The sequence below is a fragment of the Oncorhynchus clarkii genome, chromosome 21, assembly GCF_045791955.1.
Source record: "Oncorhynchus clarkii lewisi isolate Uvic-CL-2024 chromosome 21, UVic_Ocla_1.0, whole genome shotgun sequence".
Taxonomy (NCBI): Eukaryota; Metazoa; Chordata; class Actinopteri; order Salmoniformes; family Salmonidae; genus Oncorhynchus; species Oncorhynchus clarkii.
Window position 1 is genome coordinate 53,582,465 of NC_092167.1, and position 26,550 is coordinate 53,609,014.

A 26,550-nucleotide genomic window follows, 5' to 3' on the forward strand; every position below is an offset into this window, starting at 1 on the left:
CCTGTATTTCTGTAGTGACTGGGTGTATTGATACACCATCCAGTGTAATTAATAACTTCCTCATGCTCAAAGGGATATTCAATGTCTGCTTTTTATTTTTACCCATCTACCAATAGGTGCCGTTCTTTGCGAGGCACTGGAAAACCTCCCTGGTCTTTGTGGTTGAATCTGTGTTTGAAATTCACTGCTCGACTGAGGGATCTTATAGATAATTGTATGTGTGGGGTACTGAGATGAGGTAGTCATTCAGAGTTCCTGCAACTTCTGCGACTTGTTAAGCACATGTTTACTCCTGAACTTTATGTAGTCTTGCCATAACAAAGGGGTTGAATACTTATTGACTCAAGACATTTCAGCTTTTCATTTTTAATTGGAAGGAATGTCAAACATTCCACTTTAACATTATGGGGTTCTGTGTGTAGGCTAGTGAGGGGAAACAATCTATTTAATACATTTTAAATTCAGGCTAACAATGTGGAAAAGGTCAAGGCACTGTGTGTACATGAATAAACATATATTCACCCTTGAAATTAGATTTTCATTGATTTGAGTCAAAAGCAGAAAGTGTCTTGATGGAGAAAGTCCATGTTGTTTAAATTACCATAGTAGTTCAAATGAGAACAGGCTATGAAACATGTTTCAGTTACTATAGTAATTCAAATGAGAACAGGCTATGAAACATGTTTCAGTTACCATAGCAGTTCAAATGAGAACAGGCTATGAAACATGTTTCAGTTACCATAGTAACGTATTGTTTTGTAACATGAGTAGTTTATAGAACAGTTTGATTAAGTGTGCCTTGAATTCTAAATAAATCACAGTGTCACCAGTAAAGCACCCCCAGACCTCCTCCTCCATGCTTCACGGTGGGAACCACACATGCGGAGATCATCCGTTCACCTGCTCTGCGTCTCACAAACACACGGCGGTAGAACCAAAAATCTCAAATTTGGACTCATCAGACCAAAGGACAGATTTCCACCGGTCTAATGTCCATTGCTCATGTTTCTTGGCCCAAGCAAGTCTCTTCATATTATTGGTGTCCTTTAGTAGTGGTTTCTTTACAGAAAGTCAACCATGAAGGTCTGATTCACAGTCTCCTCTGAACAGCTGATGTGTCTGTTACTTTTGGGCTGCAATTTCTGAGGCTGATAACTCTAATGAACTTATCCTCTGCAGTAGAGGTAACTCTGGGTCTACCTTTCCTGTGGCGGTCCTCATGAGAGCCAGTTTCATCATAGCGATTGATGGTTTTTGCAACTGCACTGCAAATGTTCAGATTGACTGACCTTCATGTCTTCAAATATTGATAACAAACAAACCAATGAGAAACACACAGCTAACTAGCACCACCATGCCCCGACGCCGAGCCAGAGCTCCCCGCCACTGCCCTGGGGTTAGCCGCAGGAGGAGGGGCGGCCGGCGGAGATGCTAGTTCATCGCTACCAAACTCTATGGACACCAAGGGGTGCACGTTTTGATTTTTGCCCTCTGCTAGAACTAGTACTACACAGCTGATTGAAATGATCAAAGCTGGGGTCCTGAGTAGAAGACTGGGCCTTGTAGTTCACCTTCATGTCCAGCAGGGGAAGTAGAAGACTGGGCCTTGTAGTTCACCTTCATGTCCAGCAGGGGAAGTAGAAGACTGGGCCTTGTAGTTGACCTTCATGTCCAGCAGGGGAAGTAGAAGACTGGGCCTTGTAGTTCACCGTCATGTCCAGCAGGGGAAGTAGAATTCTACTGAGTGATGAGATGGAGGTAAATCCTGCGGTTGGAGGAAACTAAAGAGGAACTGGTCTATATCAGCTAGGGTTTCAGACCCAGATGAAGTCTAGTCCAGACTAACTAGTATGTTCATTGGAGATTCTCCATTTCATTAGTTTTTTTAGTTCTGGACGAGGCATAATCTGGGTCCGTTAAACTGGTACCTAGAGGCAGTTCTTAACAACAGGTCTGACACACACACACACTGGATCAGAAGAAGACAGTTTATTGTAGCAGGTTACTGTTTAAAACATGGATGAGTCTGGAAGGAAATGACCTCATTAGGCAGGGAGGAAGTCCCACCTCTCAGAACACACACTAGGAAGAACACTTTTATAAAGAAACATCAGCTTGTTAATGACACACACACACACACACAATTACAACCTCCCTCATACACACAGAAACACACATACACACACACACAATTACAACCTCCCTCATACACACAGAAACACACACACATATATATAATAACATGCCTCCTCATACACACACTGGAGAAGAACTGGCAGACACACACTCAGGCCCCGCTTGGCTCCTTGTGGTTCTAGTTTCTACTTCCTCCTCAAGGCTCCCTGTTCATTCAGTGGGGTTGAATCAGAGAGGGTGAAACTGGCTCTGCAGAGGGCTCAACCAGGACGTCACGTCTCAGTAGACAGTTGACTGAGGGGAGAGAGATAGGAGGGTCCCCTGGCCGTGAACTGTGTGGTTTACAAGTCTCTAGTTCAGTCTGTTAATAGTTTGGTCAGTCAGTCTGGCTGACTAACTAATCATTGATTAATAGTTTTGTCAGTCTGCCTGACTGATCAATCAGTTATGAGTCATTAGAAGCTCCTCTCATCCAATCACGGTTTGAGCGTTCCACCAGAGTTCAGGTAGTGGTGAGCGTCCACCAATCATACCAGCTGGGCGGTTGTTTCCATGGAGCCAGGCAGCGCTCTCGGCAGCGGTCCACTTCCTGCGGTGCTTCGGCACTCACGTGTCATATCTTGACCCAGTCACTTCCTGGGGGCGGGGCCTTTGTGGAACAGGTAGATTGGCCTCTGGAATCCTGGGACACACACACACACAGTTAACACAAGTGCACACACACACACACACACACACACTGTTAGCACACACACACACACACACACACACACACACACAGTTAACACAAGTGCACAGACACACACACACACACACACACACACACAGTTAACACAAGTGCACACACACACACACAGTTAACACAAGTGCACACACACACACACACACACACACACTTAACACAAGCACACACACAGTTAACACAAGTACACACACAGACACACACACACACACAGTTAACACACTGTTAGCACACACACAGTTAACACACTGTTAACACACACACACACTGTTAACACACACACACTGTTAACACACACACACACACACACAGTTAACACACACACACAGACTGTTAACACACTGTTAACACACACACACACACTGTTAACACACTGTTAACACACACACACACACTGTTAACACATACCCACACTGTTAACGCACACACAAACACTGTTAACACACCCACACACTGTTAACACACACACACACACACACTGTTAACACACACACACACTGTTAACACATACCCACACTGTTAACACACACACACACACACTGTTAACACACTGCTAACACACACACACAGTTAACACACTGTTAACACACACACACTATTAACACACACACATACACACACTATTAACACACACACACATACACACACACACTATTAACACACACACACACACACACACACACACACACACACACACACACACACACACACACACACACACACACACACACACACACACACACACACACACACACACACACATTGTTACCTGTATCAGTCAGTAGTCTGTAACAGGTGAAGCCCACAGTAGAGGTGAGGTAACAACAGAAGTTGTCAGGTCTCAGTCTGATATCGCAGTAGTTCCTGTACGTCGTCTCCTAGGAAACACAACACATGCTGATGTCATACACTGTAGAAGTTCCAAACACCTTTCTGCTTCCTGGTATCCCTGGGGTCGGGGTCCCTGGTGTTGGGGTCCCTGGTGTTGGGGTCCCTGGTGTCGGGGTCCCTGGGGTCGGGGTCCCTGGTGTTGGGGTCCCTGGTATTGGGACAGGTGTATTGGTGATAGGTGTGTGTGTGTGTGTGTACCGTGATGGTGTGTGTGTGTACCGTGATGGTGTGTGTGTGTGTACCGTGATGGTGTGTGTGTGTGTGTACCGTGGTGTGTGTGTTCCGTGGTGTGTGTGTACCGTGGTGTGTGTGTACCGTGATGGTGTGTGTGTGTGTACCGTGGTGTGTGTGTGTGTACCGTGATGGTGTGTGTGTATACCGTGATGGTGTGTGTGTGTGTTCCGTGGTGTGTGTGTGTGTACTGTCATGGTGTGTGTGTGTGTACCGTAATGGTGTGTGTGTGTATTCTGTGGTGTGTGTACCGTGGTGTGTGTGTACCGTGGTGTGTGTGTACCGTGGTGTGTGTGCACCGTGGTGTGTGTGTTCCGTGGTGTGTGTGTTCCGTGGTGTGTGTGCACCGTGGTGTGTGTGTACCGTGGTGTGTGTGTACCGTGGTGTGTGTGTACCGTGGTGTGTGTGTACCGTGGTGTGTGTGTACCGTGGTGTGTGTGTTCCGTGGTGTGTGTGTTCCGTGGTGTGTGTGTTCCGTGGTGTGTGTGTACCGTGGTGTGTGTGTACCGTGGTGTGTGTGTTCCGTGGTGTGTGTGCACCGTGGTGTGTGTGTTCCGTGGTGTGTGTGCACCGTGGTGTGTGTGTACCGTGGTGTGTGTGTACCGTGGTGTGTGTGTTCCGTGGTGTGTGTGTTCCGTGGTGTGTGTGTACCGTGATGTTCTTGCTGCGGCAGTAGGAGCTCCAGGGTTGTGGTTCCAGGAGGAGAATGCCACCTGGTCGTAGGTGTGTATAGATCTGTCTGAACATTCTGACCACGCCCAAGTCGCCACCGTGCAGTTGGACCCACTTGGTCACGCCCAGACACAGGATGACATCATATCCTGCGGTGACGTCGTCACCATGGGGACATAGTTCTCGGTCCTCCATGTAATCACCCTAGGAAACAGACAAGGGTAGGAACACACTGGTAAAACTGTGACGTGGTGTTAAGGATTGGGGAGGGGAAGCTGATGCTACATACCGAGTGGAAACGTCACCACAAGGCAAGGTAACAGTGCCAACTGTAGGGGGTTAGAGAGTAGGGTTTAGAGAGTAGAGAGTAGGGGTTAGAGAGTAGGGGTTAGAGAGTAGGGGTTAGAGAGTAGGGTTTAGAGAGTAGAGAGTTATAGAGTAGGGGTTAGAGAGTAGAGAGTAGGGGTTAGAGTTAGAGAGTAGGGGTTAGAGAGTAGGGGCTAGAGAGTAGAGAGTAGGGGTTAGAGAGTAGGGGTTAGAGAGTAGGGGTTAGGGGTTAGAGAGCAGAGAGTAGGGGTTAGAGAGTAGGGGTTAGAGAGTAGAGAGTTGGGGTTAGAGAGTAGAGAGTAGTGGTTAAGGAGTAGAGAGTAGTGGCTAGAGAGTAGAGAGTTGGGGTTAGAGAGTAGAGAGTAGTAGTTAAGGAGTAGAGAGTAGTGGCTAGAGAGTAGAGAGTAGTGGTTAAGGAGTAGAGAGTAGTGGCTAGAGAGTAGAGAGTAGGGGTTAGAGAGTAGGGGTTAGAGAGTAGAGAGTTGGGGTTAGAGAGTAGAGAGTAGTAGTTAAGGAGTAGAGAGTAGTGGCTAGAGAGTAGAGAGTAGGGGTAAGAGAGTAGAGAGTAGGGGTAAGAGAGTAGGGGTTAGAGAGTAGAGAGTAGGGGTTTGAGAGTAGAGAGTAGGGGTTAGAGAGTAGAGAGTAGGGGTTGGAGAGTAGGGGTAAGAGAGTAGGGGTTAGAGAGTAGAGAGTAGTGGTTAGAGAGTAGAGAGTAGGGGTTAGAGAGTAGAGAATAGTGGCTAAAGAGTAGAGAGTAGGGGTTAGAGAGTAAAGAGTAGGGGTTAGAGAGTAGAGAGTAGGGGTTAGAGAGTAGAGAGTAGGGGTTAGAGAGTAAAGAGTAGGGGTTAGAGAGTAGAGAGTAGTGGCTAGAGAGTAGAGAGTAGGGGTTAGAGAGTAGGGAGTAGTGGTTAGACAGTGGAGAGTAGTGGCTAGAGAGTAGAGAGTAGGGGTAAGAGAGTAGGGGTTAGAGAGTAGAGAGTAGGGGTTAGAGAGTAGAGAGTAGTGGCTAGAGAGTAGGGGTTAGAGAGTAGAGAGTAGTGGCTAGAGAGTAGGGGTTAGAGAGTAGATAGTAGTGGCTAGAGAGTAGGGGTTAGAGAGTAGAGAGTAGGGGTTAGAGAGCAGAGAGTAGGGGCTAGAGAGTAGGGGTTAGATAGTAGAGAGTAGTGGCTAGAGAGTAGGGGTTAGAGAGTAGAGAGTAGGAGTTAGAGAGTAGAGAGTAGGGGTTAGAGAGTAGAGAGTATGGGTTAGAGAGTAGAGAGTTGGGGTTAGAGAGTAGAGAGTAGGGGTTGGAGAGTAGAGAGTAGGGGTTAGAGAGTAGAGAGTTGGGGTTAGAGAGTAGAGAGTAGGGGTTGGAGAGTAGAGAGTAGGGGTTGGAGAGTAGAGAGTAGGGGTTAGAGAGAAGAGAGTAGGGGTTAGAGAGTAGAGAGTAGTGGCTAGAGAGTTGGGGTTAGAGAGTAGAGAGTATGGGTTAGAGAGTAGAGAGTTGGGGTTAGAGAGTAGAGCGTAGGGGTTAGAGAGTAGAGAGTAGGGGTTGGAGAGTAGAGAGTAGGGGTAAGAGAGTAGGGGTTAGAGAGTAGAGAGTAGTGGCTAGAGAGTTGGGGTTAGAGAGTAGAGAGTAGGAGTTAGAGAGTAAAGAGTAGTGGTTAGAGAGTAGAGAGTAGTGGCTAGAGAGTAGAGAGTAGGGGTAAGAGAGTAGGGGTTAGAGAGTAGAGAGTAGGGGTTAGAGAGTAGAGAGTTGGGGTTAGAGAGTAGAGAGTAGGGGTTAGAGAGTAGAGAGTAGGGGTTAGAGAGTAGAGAGTAGGGGTTAGAGAGTAGAGAGTAGGGGTAAGAGAGTAGGGGTTAGAGAGTAGAGAGTAGTGGCTAGAGAGTTGGGGTTAGAGAGTAGAGAGTAGGAGTTAGAGAGTAGAGAGTAGTGGTTAGAGAGTAGAGAGTAGGGGTTAGAGAGTAGGGAGTAGTGGTTAGAGAGTAGAGAGTAGTGGCTAGAGAGTAGAGAGTAGGGGTAAGAGAGTAGGGGTTAGAGAGTAGAGAGTAGGGGTTAGAGAGTAGAGGTTAGAGAGTAGGGGTTAGAGAGTAGAGAGTAGTGGCTAGAGAGTAGGGGTTAGAGAGCAGAGAGTAGGGGTTAGAGAGTAGAGAGTAGGAGTTAGAGAGTAGAGAGTAGAGAGTATGGGTTAGAGAGTAGAGAGTTGGGGTTAGAGAGTAGAGAGTAGTGGTTAAGGAGTATAGAGTAGTGGCTAGAGAGTAGAGAGTAGGGGTTAGAGAGTAGAGAGTAGGGGTTAGAGAGTAGGGGTAAGAGAGCAGAGAGTAGGGGTTAGAGAGTAGGAGTTAGAGAGTAGAGAGTAGTGGTTAGAGAGTAGAGAGTAGTGATTAGAGAGTAGAGAGTAGGGGTTAGAGAGTAGAGAGTAGGGGTTAGAGAGTAGAGAGTAGGGGTTAGAGAGTAGAGAGTAGGGGTTAGAGATAGAGAGTAGGGGTTAGAGAGTAGAGAGTAGGGGTTAGAGAGTAGAGGTTAGAGAGTAGAAAGTAGGGGTAAGAGAGTAGGGGTTAGAGAGTAGAGAGTAGGGGTTAGAGAGTAGAGAGTAGGGGTTAGAGAGTAGAGAGTAGGGGTAAGAGAGTAGGGGTTAGAGAGTAGAGAGTAGGGGTAAGAGAGTAGAGAGTAGGGGTTAGAGAGTAGAGAGTAGGGGTTAGAGAGTAGAGAGTAGGGGTTAGAGAGTAGAGAGTAGGGGTTAGAGAGTTGGGGTTAGAGAGTAGAGAGTAGGGGTTAGAGAGTAGGGGTTAGAGAGTAGAGAGTAGGGGTTAGAGAGTAGAGAGTAGGGGTAAGAGAGTAGGGGTTAGAGAGTAGAGAGTAGGGGTAAGAGAGTAGGGGTTAGAGAGTAGAGAGTAGGGGTTAGAGAGTAGAGAGTAGGGGTTAGAGAGTAGAGAGTAGGGGTTAGAGAGTAGAGAGTAGGGATAAGAGAGTAGTGGTTAGAGAGTAGAGAGTAGGGGTTTGAGAGTAGAGAGTAGGGGTTAGAGAGTAGAGAGTAGGGGTTAGAGAGTAGGGGTTGGAGAGTAGGGGTTAGAGAGTAGGGGTTAGAGAGTAGAGAGTAGGGGTTGGAGAGTAGGGTTTGGAGAGTAGGGTTTGGAGAGTAGAGAGTAGTGGTTAGAGAGTAGAGAGTAGGGGTTAGAGAGTAGAGAGTAGGGGTTAGAGAGTAGAGAGTAGGGGTTAGAGATAGAGAGTAGGGGTTAGAGAGTAGAGAGTAGGGGTTAGAGATAGAGAGTAGGGGTTAGAGAATAGGGGTTAGAGAGTAGAGGTTAGAGAGTAGAGAGTAGGGGTAAGAGAGTAGGGGTTAGAGAGTAGAGAGTAGGGGTTAGAGATAGAGAGTAGGGGTTAGACAGTAGGGGTTAGAGAGTAGAGAGTAGGGGTAAGAGAGTAGGGGTTAGAGAGTAGAGAGTAGGGGTAAGAGAGTAGGATATAGAGAGTAGAGATTAGAGAGTAGAGAGTATGGGTTAGAGAGTAGAGAGTTGGGGTTAGAGAGTAGAGAGTAGTGGTTAAGGAGTATAGAGTAGTGGCTAGAGAGTAGAGAGTAGGGGTTAGAGAGTAGAGAGTATGGGTTAGAGAGTAGAGAGTTGGGGTTAGAGAGTAGAGAGTAGGGGTTGGAGAGTAGAGAGTAGGGGTTAGAGAGTAGAGAGTTGGGGTTAGAGAGTAGAGAGTAGGGGTTGGAGAGTAGAGAGTAGGGGTTGGAGAGTAGAGAGTAGGGGTTAGAGAGAAGAGAGTAGGGGTTAGAGAGTAGAGAGTAGTGGCTAGAGAGTTGGGGTTAGAGAGTAGAGAGTATGGGTTAGAGAGTAGAGAGTTGGGGTTAGAGAGTAGAGCGTAGGGGTTAGAGAGTAGAGAGTAGGGGTTGGAGAGTAGAGAGTAGGGGTAAGAGAGTAGGGGTTAGAGAGTAGAGAGTAGTGGCTAGAGAGTTGGGGTTAGAGAGTAGAGAGTAGGAGTTAGAGAGTAAAGAGTAGTGGTTAGAGAGTAGAGAGTAGTGGCTAGAGAGTAGAGAGTAGGGGTAAGAGAGTAGGGGTTAGAGAGTAGAGAGTAGGGGTTAGAGAGTAGAGAGTTGGGGTTAGAGAGTAGAGAGTAGGGGTTAGAGAGTAGAGAGTAGGGGTTAGAGAGTAGAGAGTAGGGGTTAGAGAGTAGAGAGTAGGGGTAAGAGAGTAGGGGTTAGAGAGTAGAGAGTAGTGGCTAGAGAGTTGGGGTTAGAGAGTAGAGAGTAGGAGTTAGAGAGTAGAGAGTAGTGGTTAGAGAGTAGAGAGTAGGGGTTAGAGAGTAGGGAGTAGTGGTTAGAGAGTAGAGAGTAGTGGCTAGAGAGTAGAGAGTAGGGGTAAGAGAGTAGGGGTTAGAGAGTAGAGAGTAGGGGTTAGAGAGTAGAGGTTAGAGAGTAGGGGTTAGAGAGTAGAGAGTAGTGGCTAGAGAGTAGGGGTTAGAGAGCAGAGAGTAGGGGTTAGAGAGTAGAGAGTAGGAGTTAGAGAGTAGAGAGTAGAGAGTATGGGTTAGAGAGTAGAGAGTTGGGGTTAGAGAGTAGAGAGTAGTGGTTAAGGAGTATAGAGTAGTGGCTAGAGAGTAGAGAGTAGGGGTTAGAGAGTAGAGAGTAGGGGTTAGAGAGTAGGGGTAAGAGAGCAGAGAGTAGGGGTTAGAGAGTAGGAGTTAGAGAGTAGAGAGTAGTGGTTAGAGAGTAGAGAGTAGTGATTAGAGAGTAGAGAGTAGGGGTTAGAGAGTAGAGAGTAGGGGTTAGAGAGTAGAGAGTAGGGGTTAGAGAGTAGAGAGTAGGGGTTAGAGATAGAGAGTAGGGGTTAGAGAGTAGAGAGTAGGGGTTAGAGAGTAGAGGTTAGAGAGTAGAAAGTAGGGGTAAGAGAGTAGGGGTTAGAGAGTAGAGAGTAGGGGTTAGAGAGTAGAGAGTAGGGGTTAGAGAGTAGAGAGTAGGGGTAAGAGAGTAGGGGTTAGAGAGTAGAGAGTAGGGGTAAGAGAGTAGAGAGTAGGGGTTAGAGAGTAGAGAGTAGGGGTTAGAGAGTAGAGAGTAGGGGTTAGAGAGTAGAGAGTAGGGGTTAGAGAGTTGGGGTTAGAGAGTAGAGAGTAGGGGTTAGAGAGTAGGGGTTAGAGAGTAGAGAGTAGGGGTTAGAGAGTAGAGAGTAGGGGTAAGAGAGTAGGGGTTAGAGAGTAGAGAGTAGGGGTAAGAGAGTAGGGGTTAGAGAGTAGAGAGTAGGGGTTAGAGAGTAGAGAGTAGGGGTTAGAGAGTAGAGAGTAGGGGTTAGAGAGTAGAGAGTAGGGATAAGAGAGTAGTGGTTAGAGAGTAGAGAGTAGGGGTTTGAGAGTAGAGAGTAGGGGTTAGAGAGTAGAGAGTAGGGGTTAGAGAGTAGGGGTTGGAGAGTAGGGGTTAGAGAGTAGGGGTTAGAGAGTAGAGAGTAGGGGTTGGAGAGTAGGGTTTGGAGAGTAGGGTTTGGAGAGTAGAGAGTAGTGGTTAGAGAGTAGAGAGTAGGGGTTAGAGAGTAGAGAGTAGGGGTTAGAGAGTAGAGAGTAGGGGTTAGAGATAGAGAGTAGGGGTTAGAGAGTAGAGAGTAGGGGTTAGAGATAGAGAGTAGGGGTTAGAGAATAGGGGTTAGAGAGTAGAGGTTAGAGAGTAGAGAGTAGGGGTAAGAGAGTAGGGGTTAGAGAGTAGAGAGTAGGGGTTAGAGATAGAGAGTAGGGGTTAGACAGTAGGGGTTAGAGAGTAGAGAGTAGGGGTAAGAGAGTAGGGGTTAGAGAGTAGAGAGTAGGGGTAAGAGAGTAGGATATAGAGAGTAGAGATTAGAGAGTAGAGAGTATGGGTTAGAGAGTAGAGAGTTGGGGTTAGAGAGTAGAGAGTAGTGGTTAAGGAGTATAGAGTAGTGGCTAGAGAGTAGAGAGTAGGGGTTAGAGAGTAGAGAGTAGGGGTTAGAGAGTAGGGGTAAGAGAGCAGAGAGTAGGGGTTAGAGAGTAGGAGTTAGAGAGTAGAGAGTAGTGGTTAGAGAGTAGAGAGTAGTGATTAGAGAGTAGAGAGTAGGGGTTAGAGAGTAGAGAGTAGGGGTTAGAGAGTAGAGAGTAGGGGTTAGAGAGTAGAGAGTAGGGGTTAGAGATAGAGAGTAGGGGTTAGAGAGTAGAGAGTAGGGGTTAGAGATAGAGAGTAGGGGTTAGAGAGTAGGGGTTAGAGAGTAGAGGTTAGAGAGAAGAGAGTAGGGGTTAGAGATAGAGAGTAGGGGTTAGAGAGTAGGGGTTAGAGAGTAGAGAGTAGGGGTTAGAGAGTAGAGAGTAGGGGTAAGAGAGTAGGGGTTAGAGAGTAGAGAGTAGGGGTAAGAGAGTAGGGGTTAGAGAGTAGAGAGTAGGGGTTAGAGAGTAGAGAGTAGGGATAAGAGAGTAGGGGTTAGAGAGTAGAGAGTAGGGGTTTGAGAGTAGAGAGTAGGGGTTAGAGAGTAGAGAGTAGGGGTTGGAGAGTAGGGGTTGGAGAGTAGAGAGTATGGGTTGGAGAGTAGGGGTTGGAGAGTAGGGGTTAGAGAGTAGAGAGTAGTGGTTAGAGAGTAGAGGTTAGAGAGTAGAGAGTAGGGGTTAGAGAGTAGAGAGTAGGGGTTAGAGATAGAGAGTAGAGGTTAGAGAGTAGAGAGTAGGGGTTAGAGATAGAGAGTAGGGGTTAGAGATAGAGAGTAGGGGTTAGAGAGTAGGGGTTAGAGAGTAGAGAGTAGGGGTTAGAGAGTAGAGAGTAGGGGTTAGAGAGTAGGGGTTAGAGAGTAGAGAGTAGGGGTAAGAGAGTAGGGGTTAGAGAGTAGAGAGTAGGGGTAAGAGAGTAGGGGTTAGAGAGTAGAGAGTAGGGGTTAGAGAGTAGAGAGTAGGGGTTAGAGAGTAGAGAGTAGGGGTTAGAGAGTAGAGAGTAGGGGTTAGAGAGTAGAGAGTAGGGGTTAGAGAGTAGAGAGTAGGGGTAAGAGAGTAGGGGTTAGAGAGTAGAGAGTAGGGGTTGGAGAGTAGGGGTTGGAGAGTAGGGGTTAGAGAGTAGGGGTTAGATAGTAGGGGTTGGAGAGTAGGGGTTAGAGAGTAGGGGTTAGAGAGTAGGGGTTAGAGAGTAGTGGTTGGAGAGTAGGGGTTGGAGAGTAGGGGTTAGAGAGTAGAGAGTAGTGGTTAGAGAGTAGAGAGTATGGGTTAGAGAGTAGAGAGTAGGGGTTAGAGAGTAGAGAGTAGGGGTTAGAGATAGAGAGTAGGGGTTAGAGAGTAGAGAGTATGGGTTAGAGATAGAGAGTAGGGGTTAGAGAGTAGGGGTTAGAGAGTAGAGGTTAGAGAGTAGAGAGTAGGGGTAAGAGAGTAGGGGTTAGAGAGTAGAGGTTAGAGATAGAGAGTAGGGGTTAGAGAGTAGGGGTTAGAGAGTAGAGAGTAGGGGTTAGAGAGTAGAGAGTAGGGGTTAGAGAGTAGAGAGTAGGGGTTAGAGAGTAGAGAGTAGGGATAAGAGAGTAGGGGTTAGAGAGTAGAGAGTAGGGGTTTGAGAGTAGAGAGTAGGGGTTAGAGAGTAGAGAGTAGGGGTTGGAGAGTAGGGGTAAGAGAGTAGGGGTTAGAGAGTAGAGAGTAGGGGTTGGAGAGTAGGGGTTGGAGAGTAGGGGTTAGATAGTAGGGGTTGGAGAGTAGGGGTTACAGAGTAGGGGTTACAGAGTAGGGGTTAGAGAGTAGGGGTTAGAGAGTAGGGGTTAGAGAGTAGGGGTTAGAGAGTAGTGGTTGGAGAGTAGGGGTTGGAGAGTAGGGGTTAGAGAGTAGGGGTTAGAGAGTAGGGGTTAGAGAGTAGGGGTTAGAGAGTAGGGGTTAGAGAGTAGGGAGTAGTGGCTAGAGAGTCGAGAGTAGTGGTTGGAGAGTAGGGGTTGGAGAGTAGGGGTTAGAGAGTAGTGGTTGGAGAGTAGCGGTTGGAGATTAGGGGTTGGAGAGTATGGGTTGGAGAGTAGGGGTTAGAGAGTAGGGGTTAGAGAGTAGGGGTTAGAGAGTAGGGGTTGGAGAGTAGGGGTTGGAGAGTAGGGGTTGGAGAGTAGGGGTTAGAGAGTAGGGGTTAGAGAGTAGCGGTTGGAGAGTAGGGGTTAGAGAGTAGGGGTTAGAGAGTAGGGGTTAGAGAGTAGGGGTTAGAGAGTAGTGGTTGGAGAGTAGGGGTTGGAGAGTAGGGGTTAGAGAGTAGAGAGTAGGGGTTAGATAGTAAGGGTTAGAGAGTAGGGGTTAGAGAGTAGAGAGTAGTGGCTAGAGAGTAGAGAGTAGTGGTTGGAGAGTAGGGGTTGGAGAGTAGGGGTTAGAGAGTAGTGGTTGGAGAGTAGCGGTTGGAGATTAGGGGTTGGAGAGTATGGGTTGGAGAGTAGGGGTTAGAGAGTAGGGGTTAGAGAGTAGGGGTCAGAGAGTAGGGGTTGGAGAGTAGGGGTTAGAGAGTAGGGGTTAGAGAGTAGCGGTTGGAGAGTAGGGGTTAGAGAGTAGGGGTTAGAGAGTAGGGGTTAGAGAGTAGGGGTTAAGGAGTAGGGGTTAGAGAGTAGGGGTTGGAGAGTAGCGGTTGGAGAGTAGCGGTTGGAGAGTAGCGGTTGGAGAGTAGGGGTTAGAGAGTAGGGGTTGGAGAGTAGGGGTTAGAGAGTAGGGGTTAGAGAGTAGGGGTTAGAGAGTAGGGGTTAGAGAGTACGGGTTAGAGAGTAGGGGTTGGAGAGTAGAGGTTAGAGAGTAGCGGTTGGAGAGTAGGGGTTAGAGAGTAGGGGTTAGAGAGTAGGGGTTAGAGAGTAGCGGTTGGAGAGTAGGGGTCAGGAGGTAGATTTGGGATAGGGTGTCAGTATATATCAGAGAAGTAAACAGACTTGATGGAAATAAACATTACAGAGCTCTGCAACACTATCTGATTGAGAGAGATCGAGGCAGTAATGCAGAAGAACAACTCTTGAAATTAGTCAAATGGTACAATTGAAGATCAATACAGGAGGAAAGGATTGACAGAGAGTGTGAGTTAAAAGACCTGTCTAGATAGCTACATTCATATTGTCAATTAGCTTACTGGCTAGCTCCAACTGTTTTACTGGTAGTAACCATAGCAACATGGCCACTGAGGCGGCTAGCAGCGCTAGCAGAGACTGAGAGACTTCCTCCCCGTTTTGTTCTTGGAATTTCCAGTCCAAATCCAATCAGAGAAAGGAAGAATCAACGTTAACAACAGAATTCAGAGGGAGAACCCAGTTTGCTGACTGCTCACACAACAGGACTGTTACAAACCTGTTATTTGGCACAGACCACACTACTGTAACCAGGCATTTCAGCCAGGGCAGTGGGGCTGCACTCAGCTCTGTTGTGCAGGACTTCCCCACCCTGGGATAGATGGAGGAAACCAAAAAGGACAGCACCCCGACCTCTCCCCTCAGGCACCACCAGCAGCAACCCAGACCCACACAACAGGTCTGTCCTCCCCCCTGCCTGCCTACCAACACCAGAGCCATGACCACCTCCAGACAGGCTGAGGTATGGGTTACTGAGCTGAAGGAGCAGCCCCCCAGCTACACCACCTCCAGCCTGCTGAGAGACAGGCTGGCTCTGTTAGAGGTATGGGTTACTGAGCTGAAGGAGCAGCCCCCCAGCTACACCACCTCCAGCCTGCTGAGAGACAGGCTGGCTCTGTTAGAGGTATGGGTTACTGAGCTGAAGGAGCAGCCCCCCAGCTACACCACCTCCAGCCTGCTGAGAGACAGGCTGGCTCTGTTAGAGGTATGGGTTACTGAGCTGAAGGAGCAGCCCCCCCCTCCATGTACACAGACCCTGTGTATCCCAGCCACACACAGACACCCCTCCATGTACACAGACCCTGTGTACCCCAACCACAGATCGTAAACCCACAACTCTGGTAAAACCCACTGATGTGGCCATCCTCATTGATTCAAATGGGAAATTCATAAAGGAAAACCTCTTCTCCCGCCACGAGGTGTCCAAAATATGGTGCCCAAAAAACACAGGATGCACTCCACATCCTGCTCCAGCCTGACTTTGGCACAGCAGGCCACATTATTATTCACACCGGCACCAACAACCTGCGAGAGGAGCAGGAGAGAGTAGGCAGCCTGGTCAACAGAGTAGCAGAGAGGGTCTCTGGGCGGTTCCCCAACTCCCACATCACCGTCTCCACTCTGCTGCCCTGCAAAGACTTTCATCCCCGTACCAGAGGGTGTGGCCTACTCCAGAACGTACACGTTGCTCACCACCCAACAATCACCCCAGAGCATCTGCACGACCACTCCCACCTGAGGAAGGAGACAGTAGGGATGTTTGCCAAGTCTCTAAAGGACGTGGTACTTGGTAGACAAACACCACCACCTCTACCAGACTGGATCGGGCCCAGTCTACTACCCCACACCAGACCCCCACCTCTACCAGACTGGACCGGGCCCAGTCTACTACCCCACACCAGACCCCCACCTCTACCAGACTGGCCCGGGCCCAGTCTACTACCCCACACCAGACCCCCACCTCTACCAGACTGGACCGGGCCCAGTCTACTACCCCACACCAGACCCCCACCTCTACCAGACTGGCCCGGGCCCAGTCTACTACCCCACACCAGACCCCCACCTCTACCAGACTGGATCGGGCCCAGTCTACTACCCCACACCAGACCCCCACCTCTTCCAGACTGGCCCGGGCCCAGTCTACTACCCCACACCAGACCCCCACCTCTACCAGACTGGACCGGGCCCAGTCTACTACCCCACACCAGACCCCCACCTCTTCCAGACTGGCCCGGGCCCAGTCTACTACCCCACACCAGACCCCCACCTCTACCAGACTGGACCGGGCCCAGTCTACTACCCCACAAAAGACCCCCACCTCTACCAGACTGGACCGGGCCCAGTCTACTACCCCACAAAAGACCCCCACCTCTACCAGACTGGATCGGGCCCAGTCTACTACCCCACACCAGACCCCCACCTCTACCAGACTGGACCGGGCCCAGTCTACTACCCCACACCAGACCACCACCTCTACCAGACTGGACCGGGCCCAGTCTACTACCCCACACCAGACCCCCACCTCTACCAGACTGGCCCGGGCCCAGTCTACTACCCCACACCAGACCCCCACCTCTACCAGACTGGACCGGGCCCAGTCTACTACCCCACACCAGACCCCCACCTCTACCAGACTGGATCGGGCCCAGTCTACTACCCCACACCAGACCCCCACCTCTACCAGACTGGATCGGGCCCAGTCTACTACCCCACACCAGACCCCCACCTCTACCAGACTGGACCGGGCCCAGTCTACTACCCCACACCAGACCCCCACCTCTACCAGACTGGACCGGGCCCAGTCTACTACCCCACACCAGACCCCCACCCCTACCAGACTGGCCCGGGCCCAGTCTACTACCCCACAAAAGACCCCCACCTCTACCAGACTGGACCGGGCCCAGTCTACTACCCCACATCAGTCTACTACCCCACACCAGTCCAAAATACAATAACTACTGTGTTGTTCAGAGAGATAAACAAGACAGTCCAAAATACAGTAACTACTGAGTTGTTCAGAGAGATAGAGATAAACAAGACAGTCCAAAATACAGTAACTACTGAGTTGTTCAGAGAGATGAACAAGACAGTCCAAAATACAGTAACTACTGAGTTGTTCAGAGAGATAAACAAGACAATCCAAAATACAGTAACTACTGAGTTGTTCAGAGAGATAGAGATAAACAACACAATCCAAAATACAGTAACTACTGAGTTGTTCAGAGAGATAAACAAGACAGTCCAAAATACAGTAACTACTAACTACTGAATTGTTCAGCGAGATAAACAAGACAGTCCAAAATACAGTAACGACTGAGTTGTTCAGAGAGATAAACAGCACAGTCCAAAATACAGTAACTACTGAGTTGTTCAGAGAGATAAACAGCACAGTCCAAAATACAGTAACTACCGAGTTGTTCAGAGAGATAGAGATGAACACGACAGTCCAAAATACAGTAACTACTGAGTTGTTCAGAGAGATAAACAGCACAGTCCAAAATACAGTAACTACTGAGTTGTTCAGAGAGATAAACAGCACAGTCCAAAATACAGTAACTACCGAGTTGTTCAGAGAGATAGAGATGAACACGACAGTCCAAAATACAGTAACTACTGAGTTGTTCAGAGAGATAAACAGCACAGTCCAAAATACAGTAACTACTGAGTTGTTCAGAGAGATAAACAAGACAGTCCAAAATACAGTAACTACTGAGTTGTTCAGAGAGATAAACAAGACAGTCCAAAATACAGTAACTACTGAGTTGTTCACAGAGATAAGCAAGACAGTCCAAAATACAGTAACTACTGAGTTGTTCAGAGAGATAAACAGCACAGTCCAAAATACAGTAACTACTGAGTTGTTCAGAGAGATAGAGATGAACAAGACAGTCCAAAATACAGTAACTACTGAGTTGTTCAGAGAGATAAACAAGACAGTCCAAAATACAGTAACTACTGAGTTCTTCAGAGAGATAGAGATGAACAAGACAGTCCAAAATACAGTAACTGAGTTGTTCAGAGAGATAAACAAGACAGTCCGAAATACAGTAACTACTGAGTTATTCAGAGTGCAATAAACAGGACAGCCCTAAATACAGTAACTCCTAACTACTGAGTTGTATCTACAGGACAGTAGAAATCATTTATTTTAGCACAATAGCTGTGTCTGTGTTTAGTGCAGATGTATTGGAGGAGCTGTTTAATCTCGCTCAATCCTCCTGTCCTCTGAGGACCTCTGCTCAGCTGCGCTGGTCCTGCTGTTGGGCCCTGTGGAGTGGAGGGGAGCCAGTTCTGGGCCCTGGGTTGTCCTCTCTGGTCTAGTGTGGGGTAGTAGGCTGGGGCCGGTCCAGCCTGATGGAGGTGGGGGTCTGGTGTGGGTTAGTAGACTGGGCCCGGTCCAGTCTGATGGAGGCGGCAAAGCTCAGGTGGTGGGTGGGGCCTGTGGGGTGCGCTGGGTCTTACCCCTGCTCTCTACTCTCTAGCCCCTACTCTCTACTCTCTAGCCCCTACTCTCTAGTCCCTAATCTCTGCACCCAATCTCTACCCTCTACTCTCTAGCCCCTACCCTCTACTCTCTAGCCCCTACCCTCTACTCTCTAGCCCTTACTCTCTACTCCCTACTCTCTACTCTCTAGCCCCTAATCTCTAATCTCTAGCCCCTACTCTCAGCTCTCTAGCCCCTAATCTCTAGCTCCTACTCTCTACTCTCTAGCCCCTACCCTCTACTCTCTAGCCCCTACTCTCTACTCCCTACTCTCTACTCTCTAGCCCCTAATCTCTAATCTCTAGCCCCTACTCTCAGCTCTCTAGCCCCTAATCTCTAGCTCCTACTCTCTACTCTCTAGCCCCTACTCTCTACTCTCTAGCCCCTAATCTCTAGCTCCTACTCTCTACTCTCTAGCCCCTACTCTCTAGCCCCTACTCTCTAACCCCTACTCTCTAACCCCTACTCTCTAACCCCTACTGCTGTTGATCACTCAGCAGCACTCAGCTGATCAAATCAAATCAAATCAGAGTAGCTGATCACTCAGCAGTTAGTATATTTTGGACTGTCCTGTTGATCACTCTTAACAACTCAGTAGTTACTGTCTTTCTGACTGCTATTCTTTCTTTCTGCAACATGAAATCACTATCAGTTAACATGTGGAACATTCAGGGCCTAAACTCATCAACCTTTGGACTGAAGAGTTTAGCACTGGAGTTTACGAGAAAATGGTCAAGATGTTGACGTCATCATTCTACAGGAGACATGGTGTAAGGCTGACATCGTCACTCACTGTCCCACAGGCTACAGAGAGGAACTTGTGCCATCACATAAATACAGCTCTGTCAATAAAAACATCTGATCACAGCCGAATTACGTTGTTCCTCAAAAGAACAGACATGGAAACAACCACACATTCACAGCCCAGTAAGATGAACAACATCAGACATTCACAGCCCAGTAAGCTGAACAACATCAGACATTCACAGCCCAGTAAGCTGTACAACATCAGACATTCATACAGATGGGCCCAAAACAGCACAGAAGAAACCAGACAGCAACCTGTAACCAGAATATCCAAACACTCTTAGAGAACTGTCTGGATACCACATTCACTCACAGTAAAGAAGGCATCAATCTAGCAGTAAAAACATCAACTATATATTCAGGCAAAACGGCTAAAGAAGCACAACTGAAATTGATTAAAAACAAACCAGAGTCATGTTGGACACCGAAAAAGATGGCAGTACTTTAGCGATCTCCTAACACCCTCATGTAAATACTGATGGCAGTACTTTAGAGATCTCCTAACACCCTCATGTAAATACTGATGGCAGTACTTTAGAGATCTCCTAATACCCTCATGTAAATACTGATGGCAGTACTTTAGAGATCTCCTAATACCCTCATGTAAATACTGATGGCAGTACTTTAGAGATCTCCTAATACCCTCATGTAAATACTGATGGCAGTACTTTAGCGATCTCCTAACACCCTCATGTAAATACTGATGGCAGTACTTTAGAGATCTCCTAATACCCTCATGTAAATACTGATGGCAGTACTTTAGCGATCTCCTAACACCCTCATGTAAATACTGATGGCAGTACTTTAGAGATCTCCTAATACCCTCATGTAAATACTGATGGCAGTACTTTAGAGATCTAACATCCTCATGTAAATACTGATGGCTGTACTTTAGAGATCTCCTAATACCCTCATGTAAATACTGATTAGAGGTCGACCGATCAATCGGAATTGCCGATTAATTAGGGCCGATTTCAAGTGTTCATAACAATCGGAAATCTGTCTTTTTTGGGTGGCGATTTTGCCAATTTAAAAAAAAATATATATATATATATTTTGCCGATTAAAAAAAACAAAACTTTATTTAACTAGGCAAGTCAGTTAAGAACCCATTATTTATTTTCAATGACACTTATTTTCAATGACGGCCTAGGAACGGTGGGTGAACTGCCTTGTTCAGGGGCAGAACGACAGATTTTTACTTTGTCAGCTCGGGGGATCCAATCTTGCAACCTTACAGTTAACTAGTCCAACGCTCTAACCACCTGCCTCTCATTGCACTCCACGAGTAGCCTGCCTGTTACGCGGCTGCAGTAGAAGCCAAGGTAAGTTGCTAGCTAGCATTAAACTTATCTTATAAAAAACAATCAATCATCACTAGTTAACTACACATGGTTGATGATATTACTAGTTTATCTAGCGTTTCCTGCGTTGCATATAATCGATGCAACGCTGGGGGATGATTTAACAAAAGCGCATTTGCGAAAAAACCACAATCGTTGGACGACTGTACCTAAACCATAAACACCAATGCCTTTCTTAAAATCAATACACAGAAGTATATATTTTTAAACCTGCATATTTAGCTAAAATAAATCCAGGTTAGCAGACAATATTAACCAGGTGAAATTGTGTCACTTCTCTTGCGTTCATTGCACGCAGAGTCAGGGTATATACAACAGTTTGGGCCGCCTAATTTGCCAGCATTTTACATAATTATGACATAACATTGAAGGTTGTACAATGTAACAGCAATATTTAGACTTAGGGATGCCACCCGTTAGATAAAATATAGGACGGTTCCATATTTCACTGAAATAACAAACGTTTTGTTTTCGAAATGATAGTTTCCGGATTCGACCATATTAATGACCAAAGGCTCGTATTTCTGTGTTTATTATGTTATAATTAAGTCTATGATTTGATAGAGCAGTCTGACTGAGCGATGGTAGGCAGCAGCAGGCTCGTAAGCATTCATTCAAACAGCACTTTCGTGCGTTTTGACAGCAGCTCTTCGGAAGCACAGCGCTGTTTATGACTTCAAGCCTATCAGCCTAATGGCTGGTGTAACCGATGTGAAATGGCTGGCTAGTTAGCTGGGTGTGCGCTAATAGCGTTTCAAACGTCACTCGCTCTGAGACTTGGAGTAGTTATTCCCCTTGCTCTGCAAGGGCCGCGGATTTTGTGGAGCGATGGGTACCGATGCTTTGAGGGTAGCTGTTGTCGATGTGTTCCTGGTTCGAGCCCAGGTAGCGGCGAGGAGAGGGACGGAAGCTATACTGTTACACTGGCAATACTATAGTGCCTATAAGAACATCCAATAGTCAAAGGTATATGAAATACAAATGGTATAGAGAGAAATAGTCCTATAAATACTAGATTAACTACAACCTAAAACCTCCTACCTTCGAATATTGAAGACTCATGTTAAAAGGAACCACCAACTTTCATATGTTCTCATGTTCTGAGCAAGGAACTTAAACGTTAGCTTTCTTACATAGCACATATTGCACTTTTACTTTCTTCTCCAACACTTTGTTTTTCCATTATTTAAACCAAATTGAACATGTTTCATTATTTATTTGAGGCTAAATTGATTTTATTGATGTATTATATTAAGTTAAAATAAGTGTTAATTCAGTTTGTTGTAATTGTCATTATTACAAATAAATACTTATTTTTATTTTATTTTAAATCGGCCGATTAATCGGTATCGGCGTTGAAAAATCATAATCGGTCGAGCTCTAATACTGACGGCAGTACTTTAGAGATCTAACACCCTCATGTAAATACTGACGGCAGTACTTTAGAGATCTCCTAATACCCTCATGTAAATACTGATGGCAGTACTTTAGAGATCTCCTAACACCCTCATGTAAATACTGATGGCAGTACTTTAGAGATCTCCTAACACCCTCATGTAAATACTGATGGCAGTACTTTAGAGATCTAACACCCTCATGTAAATACTGATGGCAGTACTTTAGAGATCTCCTAACACCCTCATGTAAATACTGACGGCAGTACTTTAGAGATCTCCTAACACCCTCATGTAAATACTGATGGCAGTACTTTAGAGATCTCCTAACACCCTCATGTAAATACTGACGGCAGTACTTTAGAGATCTCCTAACACCCTCATGTAAATACTGATGGCAGTACTTTAGAGATCTAACACCCTCATGTAAATACTGATGGCAGTACTTTAGAGATCTCCTAACACCCTCATGTAAATACTGACGGCAGTACTTTAGAGATCTCCTAACACCCTCATGTAAATACTGATGGCAGTACTTTAGAGATCTCCTAACACCCTCATGTAAATACTGATGGCAGTACTTTAGAGATCTCCTAACACCCTCATGTAAATACTGATGGCAGTACTTTAGAGATCTAATACCCTCATGTAAATACTGATGGCAGTACTTTAGAGATCTCCTAACATCCTCATGTAAATACTGACGGCAGTACTTTAGAGATCTTCAAATACCCTCATGTAAATACTGAATTTCAACGGCATACACTTACATTTCTGTCTTAATATATTGACTTGAAGTACAGTTTAATGTAAACGTCCCACATTATTGGAAGGTCGACTTCTTTAAGCCTAACACGTGGTATTCACAGAAGGCCACATCAACTAGCAAACAAACAGCAAGTCCTCCCGAATCCCTCCACCAAGACATGGACAAACACGTCCAGAGAAATGGGTAAATCTGAAGGATCTATTTCAGAAAATGGGAAAGATGGACATGATTTTGTTGGATGTGGCATCCGATGTCTCCACGATAAAAACAACTACAGAGCTAAAGGAAAAAGTTGATGCAGTACAAGAGAGGATGGATGGGGCAGAGGGACAGGTTTCTACAGTGGAGGATGGATGGAGCAGAGGGACAGGTTTCTACAGTGGAGGATGGATGGGGCAGAGGGACAGGTTTCTACAGTGGAGGATGGATGGATGGGGCAGAGGGACAGGTTTCTACAGTGGAGGGAGGATGGATGGGGCAGAGGGACAGGTTTCTACAGTGGAGGATGGATGGATGGGGCAGAGGGACAGGTTTCTACAGTGGAGGGAGGATGGGGCAGAGGGACAGGTTTCTACAGTGGAGGATGGATGGATGGGGCAGAGGGACAGGTTTCTACAGTGGAGGGAGGATGGGGCAGAGGGACAGGTTTCTACAGTGGAGGGAGGATGGGGCAGAGGGACAGGTTTCTACAGTGGAGGATGGATGGATGGGGCAGAGGGACAGGTTTCTACAGTGGAGGGAGGATGGATGGGGCAGAGGGACAGGTTTCTACAGTGGAGGATGGATGGATGGGGCAGAGGGACAGGTTTCTACAGTGGAGGGAGGATGGATGGGGCAGAGGGATAGGTTTCTACAGTGGAGGGAGGATGGATGGGGCAGAGGGACAGGTTTCTACAGTGGAGGATGGATGGATGGGGCAGAGGGACAGGTTTCTACAGTGGAGGGAGGATGGATGGGGCAGAGGGACAGGTTTCTACAGTGGAGGATGGATGGATGGGGCAGAGGGACAGGTTTCTACAGTGGAGGGAGGATGGGGCAGAGGGACAGGTTTCTACAGTGGAGGATGGATGGATGGGGCAGAGGGACAGGTTTCTACAGTGGAGGGAGGATGGGGCAGAGGGACAGGTTTCTACAGTGGAGGATGAATGGATGGGGCAGAGGGACAGGTTTCTACAGTGGAGGGAGGATGGGGCAGAGGGACAGGTTTCTACAGTGGAGGATGGATGGATGGGGCAGAGGGACAGGTTTCTACAGTGGAGGGAGGATGGGGCAGAGGGACAGGTTTCTACAGTGGAGGATGGATGGATGGGGCAGAGGGACAGGTTTCTACAGTGGAGGGAGGATGGATGGGGCAGAGGGACAGGTTTCTACAGTGGAGGATGGATGGATGGGGCAGAGGGACAGGTTTCTACAGTGGAGGATGGATGGATGGGGCAGAGGGACAGGTTTCTACAGTGGAGGATGGATGGATGGGGCAGAGGGACAGGTTTCTACAGTGGAGGATGGATGGATGGGGCAGAGGGACAGGTTTCTACAGTGGAGGATGGATGGATGGGGCAGAGGGACAGGTTTCTACAGTGGAGGGAGGATGGATGGGGCAGAGGGACAGGTTTCTACAGTGGAGGATGGATGGATGGGGCAGAGGGACAGGTTTCTACAGTGGAGGGAGGATGGATGGGGCAGAGGGACAGGTTTCTACAGTGGAGGATGGATGGGGCAGAGGGACAGGTTTCTACAGTGGAGGATGGATGGATGGGGCAGAGGGACAGGTTTCTACAGTGGAGGATGGATGGATGGGGCAGAGGGACAGGTTTCTACAGTGGAGGATGGATGGATGGGGCAGAGGGACAGGTTTCTACAGTGGAGGATGGATGGGGCAGAGGGACAGGTTTCTACAGTGGAGGATGGATGGATGGGGCAGAGGGACAGGTTTCTATAGTGGAGGGAGGATGGGGCAGAGGGACAGGTTTCTACAGTGGAGGATGGATGGGGCAGAGGGACAGGTTTCTACAGTGGAGGATGGATGGATGGGGCAGAGGGACAGGTTTCTACAGTGGAGGATGGATGGGGCAGAGGGACAGGTTTCTACAGTGGAGGATAGATGGGGCAGAGGGATAGGTTTCTACAGTGGAGGATGGATGGATGGGCAGATCACAGGCACATCGCAGCTTATCCATGCCTGACGGTTCTCATCTGCTTCCTACGATCTACAGCCTGGGACGAGGTACTGGGTGGTGTTCAGGGGGAAGCGGCTGTCTTTAGTCCCTGTCCAAGGAACTGGCCAAGAAACAACTACACGAGAAGAACGTCAGGCACACACTGGCATTCCCAGCCACCCTGCTCTTTACTTGGAAGGGAAATCAAATGAGGACAGCGTGGAGGCAGTTCTTGCTAGATCAAGGTGTTTGGCCTACATAAAGATGACGAGACAAGGTCAAATACAAGTTCAATTGTAGGCCGTTTACTACACAAATGAAGGTAGCCTATGCGTTTGCGGGACTCTGGGGAGTGTTGCTAGTTCAATATGAAGAGGATGTGCTCACCAAGGGATGTAGGAGGCTGTACCAGATGTTACATTGTACCATTTATCATTTGAAATGGAAAAGTTGGCAAAGCATTGGGGCAAACGGGAAGCTGGGCTTTCATCTATCCTACCAACGGGACATGATCGACAAAGGTCACAGTGGTGCTGTTTCTCTTTCACGGTTTATTCTGCAAATACATTACTGTAAAGAACATAGAATTGAGAGAGAGAGAGATGAGGGAGGGAGGGAGGGAGGAAAAGAGAGGAAGAAAGAGAGGAGGGGAGAGAGAGAGTGAGAGAAGGTGAGAGTTAAAGGTTCACTGTGCAACTCTGGGATTAGAGGTCAGAGGTAACTCACACATTCCACACCGGTGACAAACACCCCCTGAGCTACAAAGGAAAATATTGACATGATCACATCGTACACACACACACACACACACACCTACCAAACAGCAACCACGTCAAAACACACCCTCACAAAACGTGTAGAGCGCAAAAGAATGTAGCTGCCAGCACAACTGGCAGAATAATAAGGAGTGAGAAAAAGAGAGAGAGAGGCCAGTTGGCAGAGGGAAAGAGGAAGTCTGGACTAGTGGGAGCAGCGTTGGCTAGGTTTCTTTCTAAATGTAATCTGTTAGTTACTAGTTACCTGTCCAAAATGATAAAATCAGTCATGTCACTTTTTTGATTCCCCAAACCCAGTAACAATGTGATTACTTTCAGTGACGTTTGGATTCCTTTCCCCTGAAGAGGCAGAAGACACAAAGGATCCATCAAATGCATTTGGTGTGTCATCATAGTAGTCTCTGATTGGTGGTCATCATAGTAGTCTCTGATTGGTGGTCATCATAGTAGTCTCTGATTGGTGGTCATCATAGTAGTCTCTGATTGGTGGTCATCATAGTAGTCTCTGATTGGTGGTCATCATAGTAGTCTGATTTGTGGTCATCATAGTAGTCTCTGATTGGTGGTCATCATAGTAGTCTCTGATTGGTGGTCATCATAGTAGTCTCTGATTGGTGGTCATCATAGTAGTCTCTGATTGGTGGTCATCATAGTAGTCTCTGATTGGTGGTCATCATAGTAGTCTCTGATTGGTGGTCATCATAGTAGTCTCTGATTGGTGGTCATCATTTGGTGTGTCATAATAGTGGTCTCTGATTGGTGGTCATCATTTGGTGTGTCATCATAGTGGTCTCATAGTCTGATTGGTCAGACTCGCTCAGGTGGAACAAACTGGAAGATAAATGGTGCAGGAGGGGATGGCCTAACCAGCTGTGCTATTTTGTTAGCTTTTTTGCATTGTTTGTAACTTAGTTTGTACATAATGTTGCTGGTATTGCCTCTTATTACCGAAAAGAGCTTCTGGACATCAGAACAGTGATTACTCACCTCAAACTGGACAAAATTTTCTTTAATGAGTCTGACGTGAAGGATATACTGCTTCTCAGAGGCCCAAATCCCCGTCATTCATTCACGTGAAGAAAAGACGGAGGTACAGGGGGCGGAGGTCAGGGTGAGGATTCGTTGGCGAGTGGGTAAACTGCCTCTACCATTCTATTGGCCACTGTACAATCACTGGAGAATAAACTGGATGATCTATGATCGAGACTATCCTACCAACGGGACATTAAGAACTGTAATATCTTATGTTTCACTGAGTCGTGGCTGAACGACGACACGGATAATATAGAGG

General features: G+C 47.4%; 2 protein-coding genes across 2 annotated transcripts in view; both read right to left on the reverse strand.

The window, feature by feature from the left end:
- LOC139379146 (high mobility group protein B2-like) overlaps positions 1 to 26,550 on the reverse strand; it is a 371,903-nt gene that overhangs the window by 101,448 nt on the left and 243,905 nt on the right. The window lies entirely within an intron of this gene.
- LOC139379144 (7SK snRNA methylphosphate capping enzyme-like) overlaps positions 1,971 to 26,550 on the reverse strand; it is a 32,618-nt gene continuing 8,038 nt past the window's right edge. The window contains exons 3-5 of the mRNA XM_071121984.1: positions 4,652 to 4,876; positions 3,648 to 3,756; positions 1,971 to 2,818 (exon numbers count right to left, since the gene is read on the reverse strand). Coding sequence (XP_070978085.1) covers positions 2,766 to 2,818; positions 3,648 to 3,756; positions 4,652 to 4,876 — 387 coding nt within the window. The 3' untranslated portion in view covers positions 1,971 to 2,765. The remainder of the gene's footprint in view (positions 2,819 to 3,647; positions 3,757 to 4,651; positions 4,877 to 26,550) is intronic.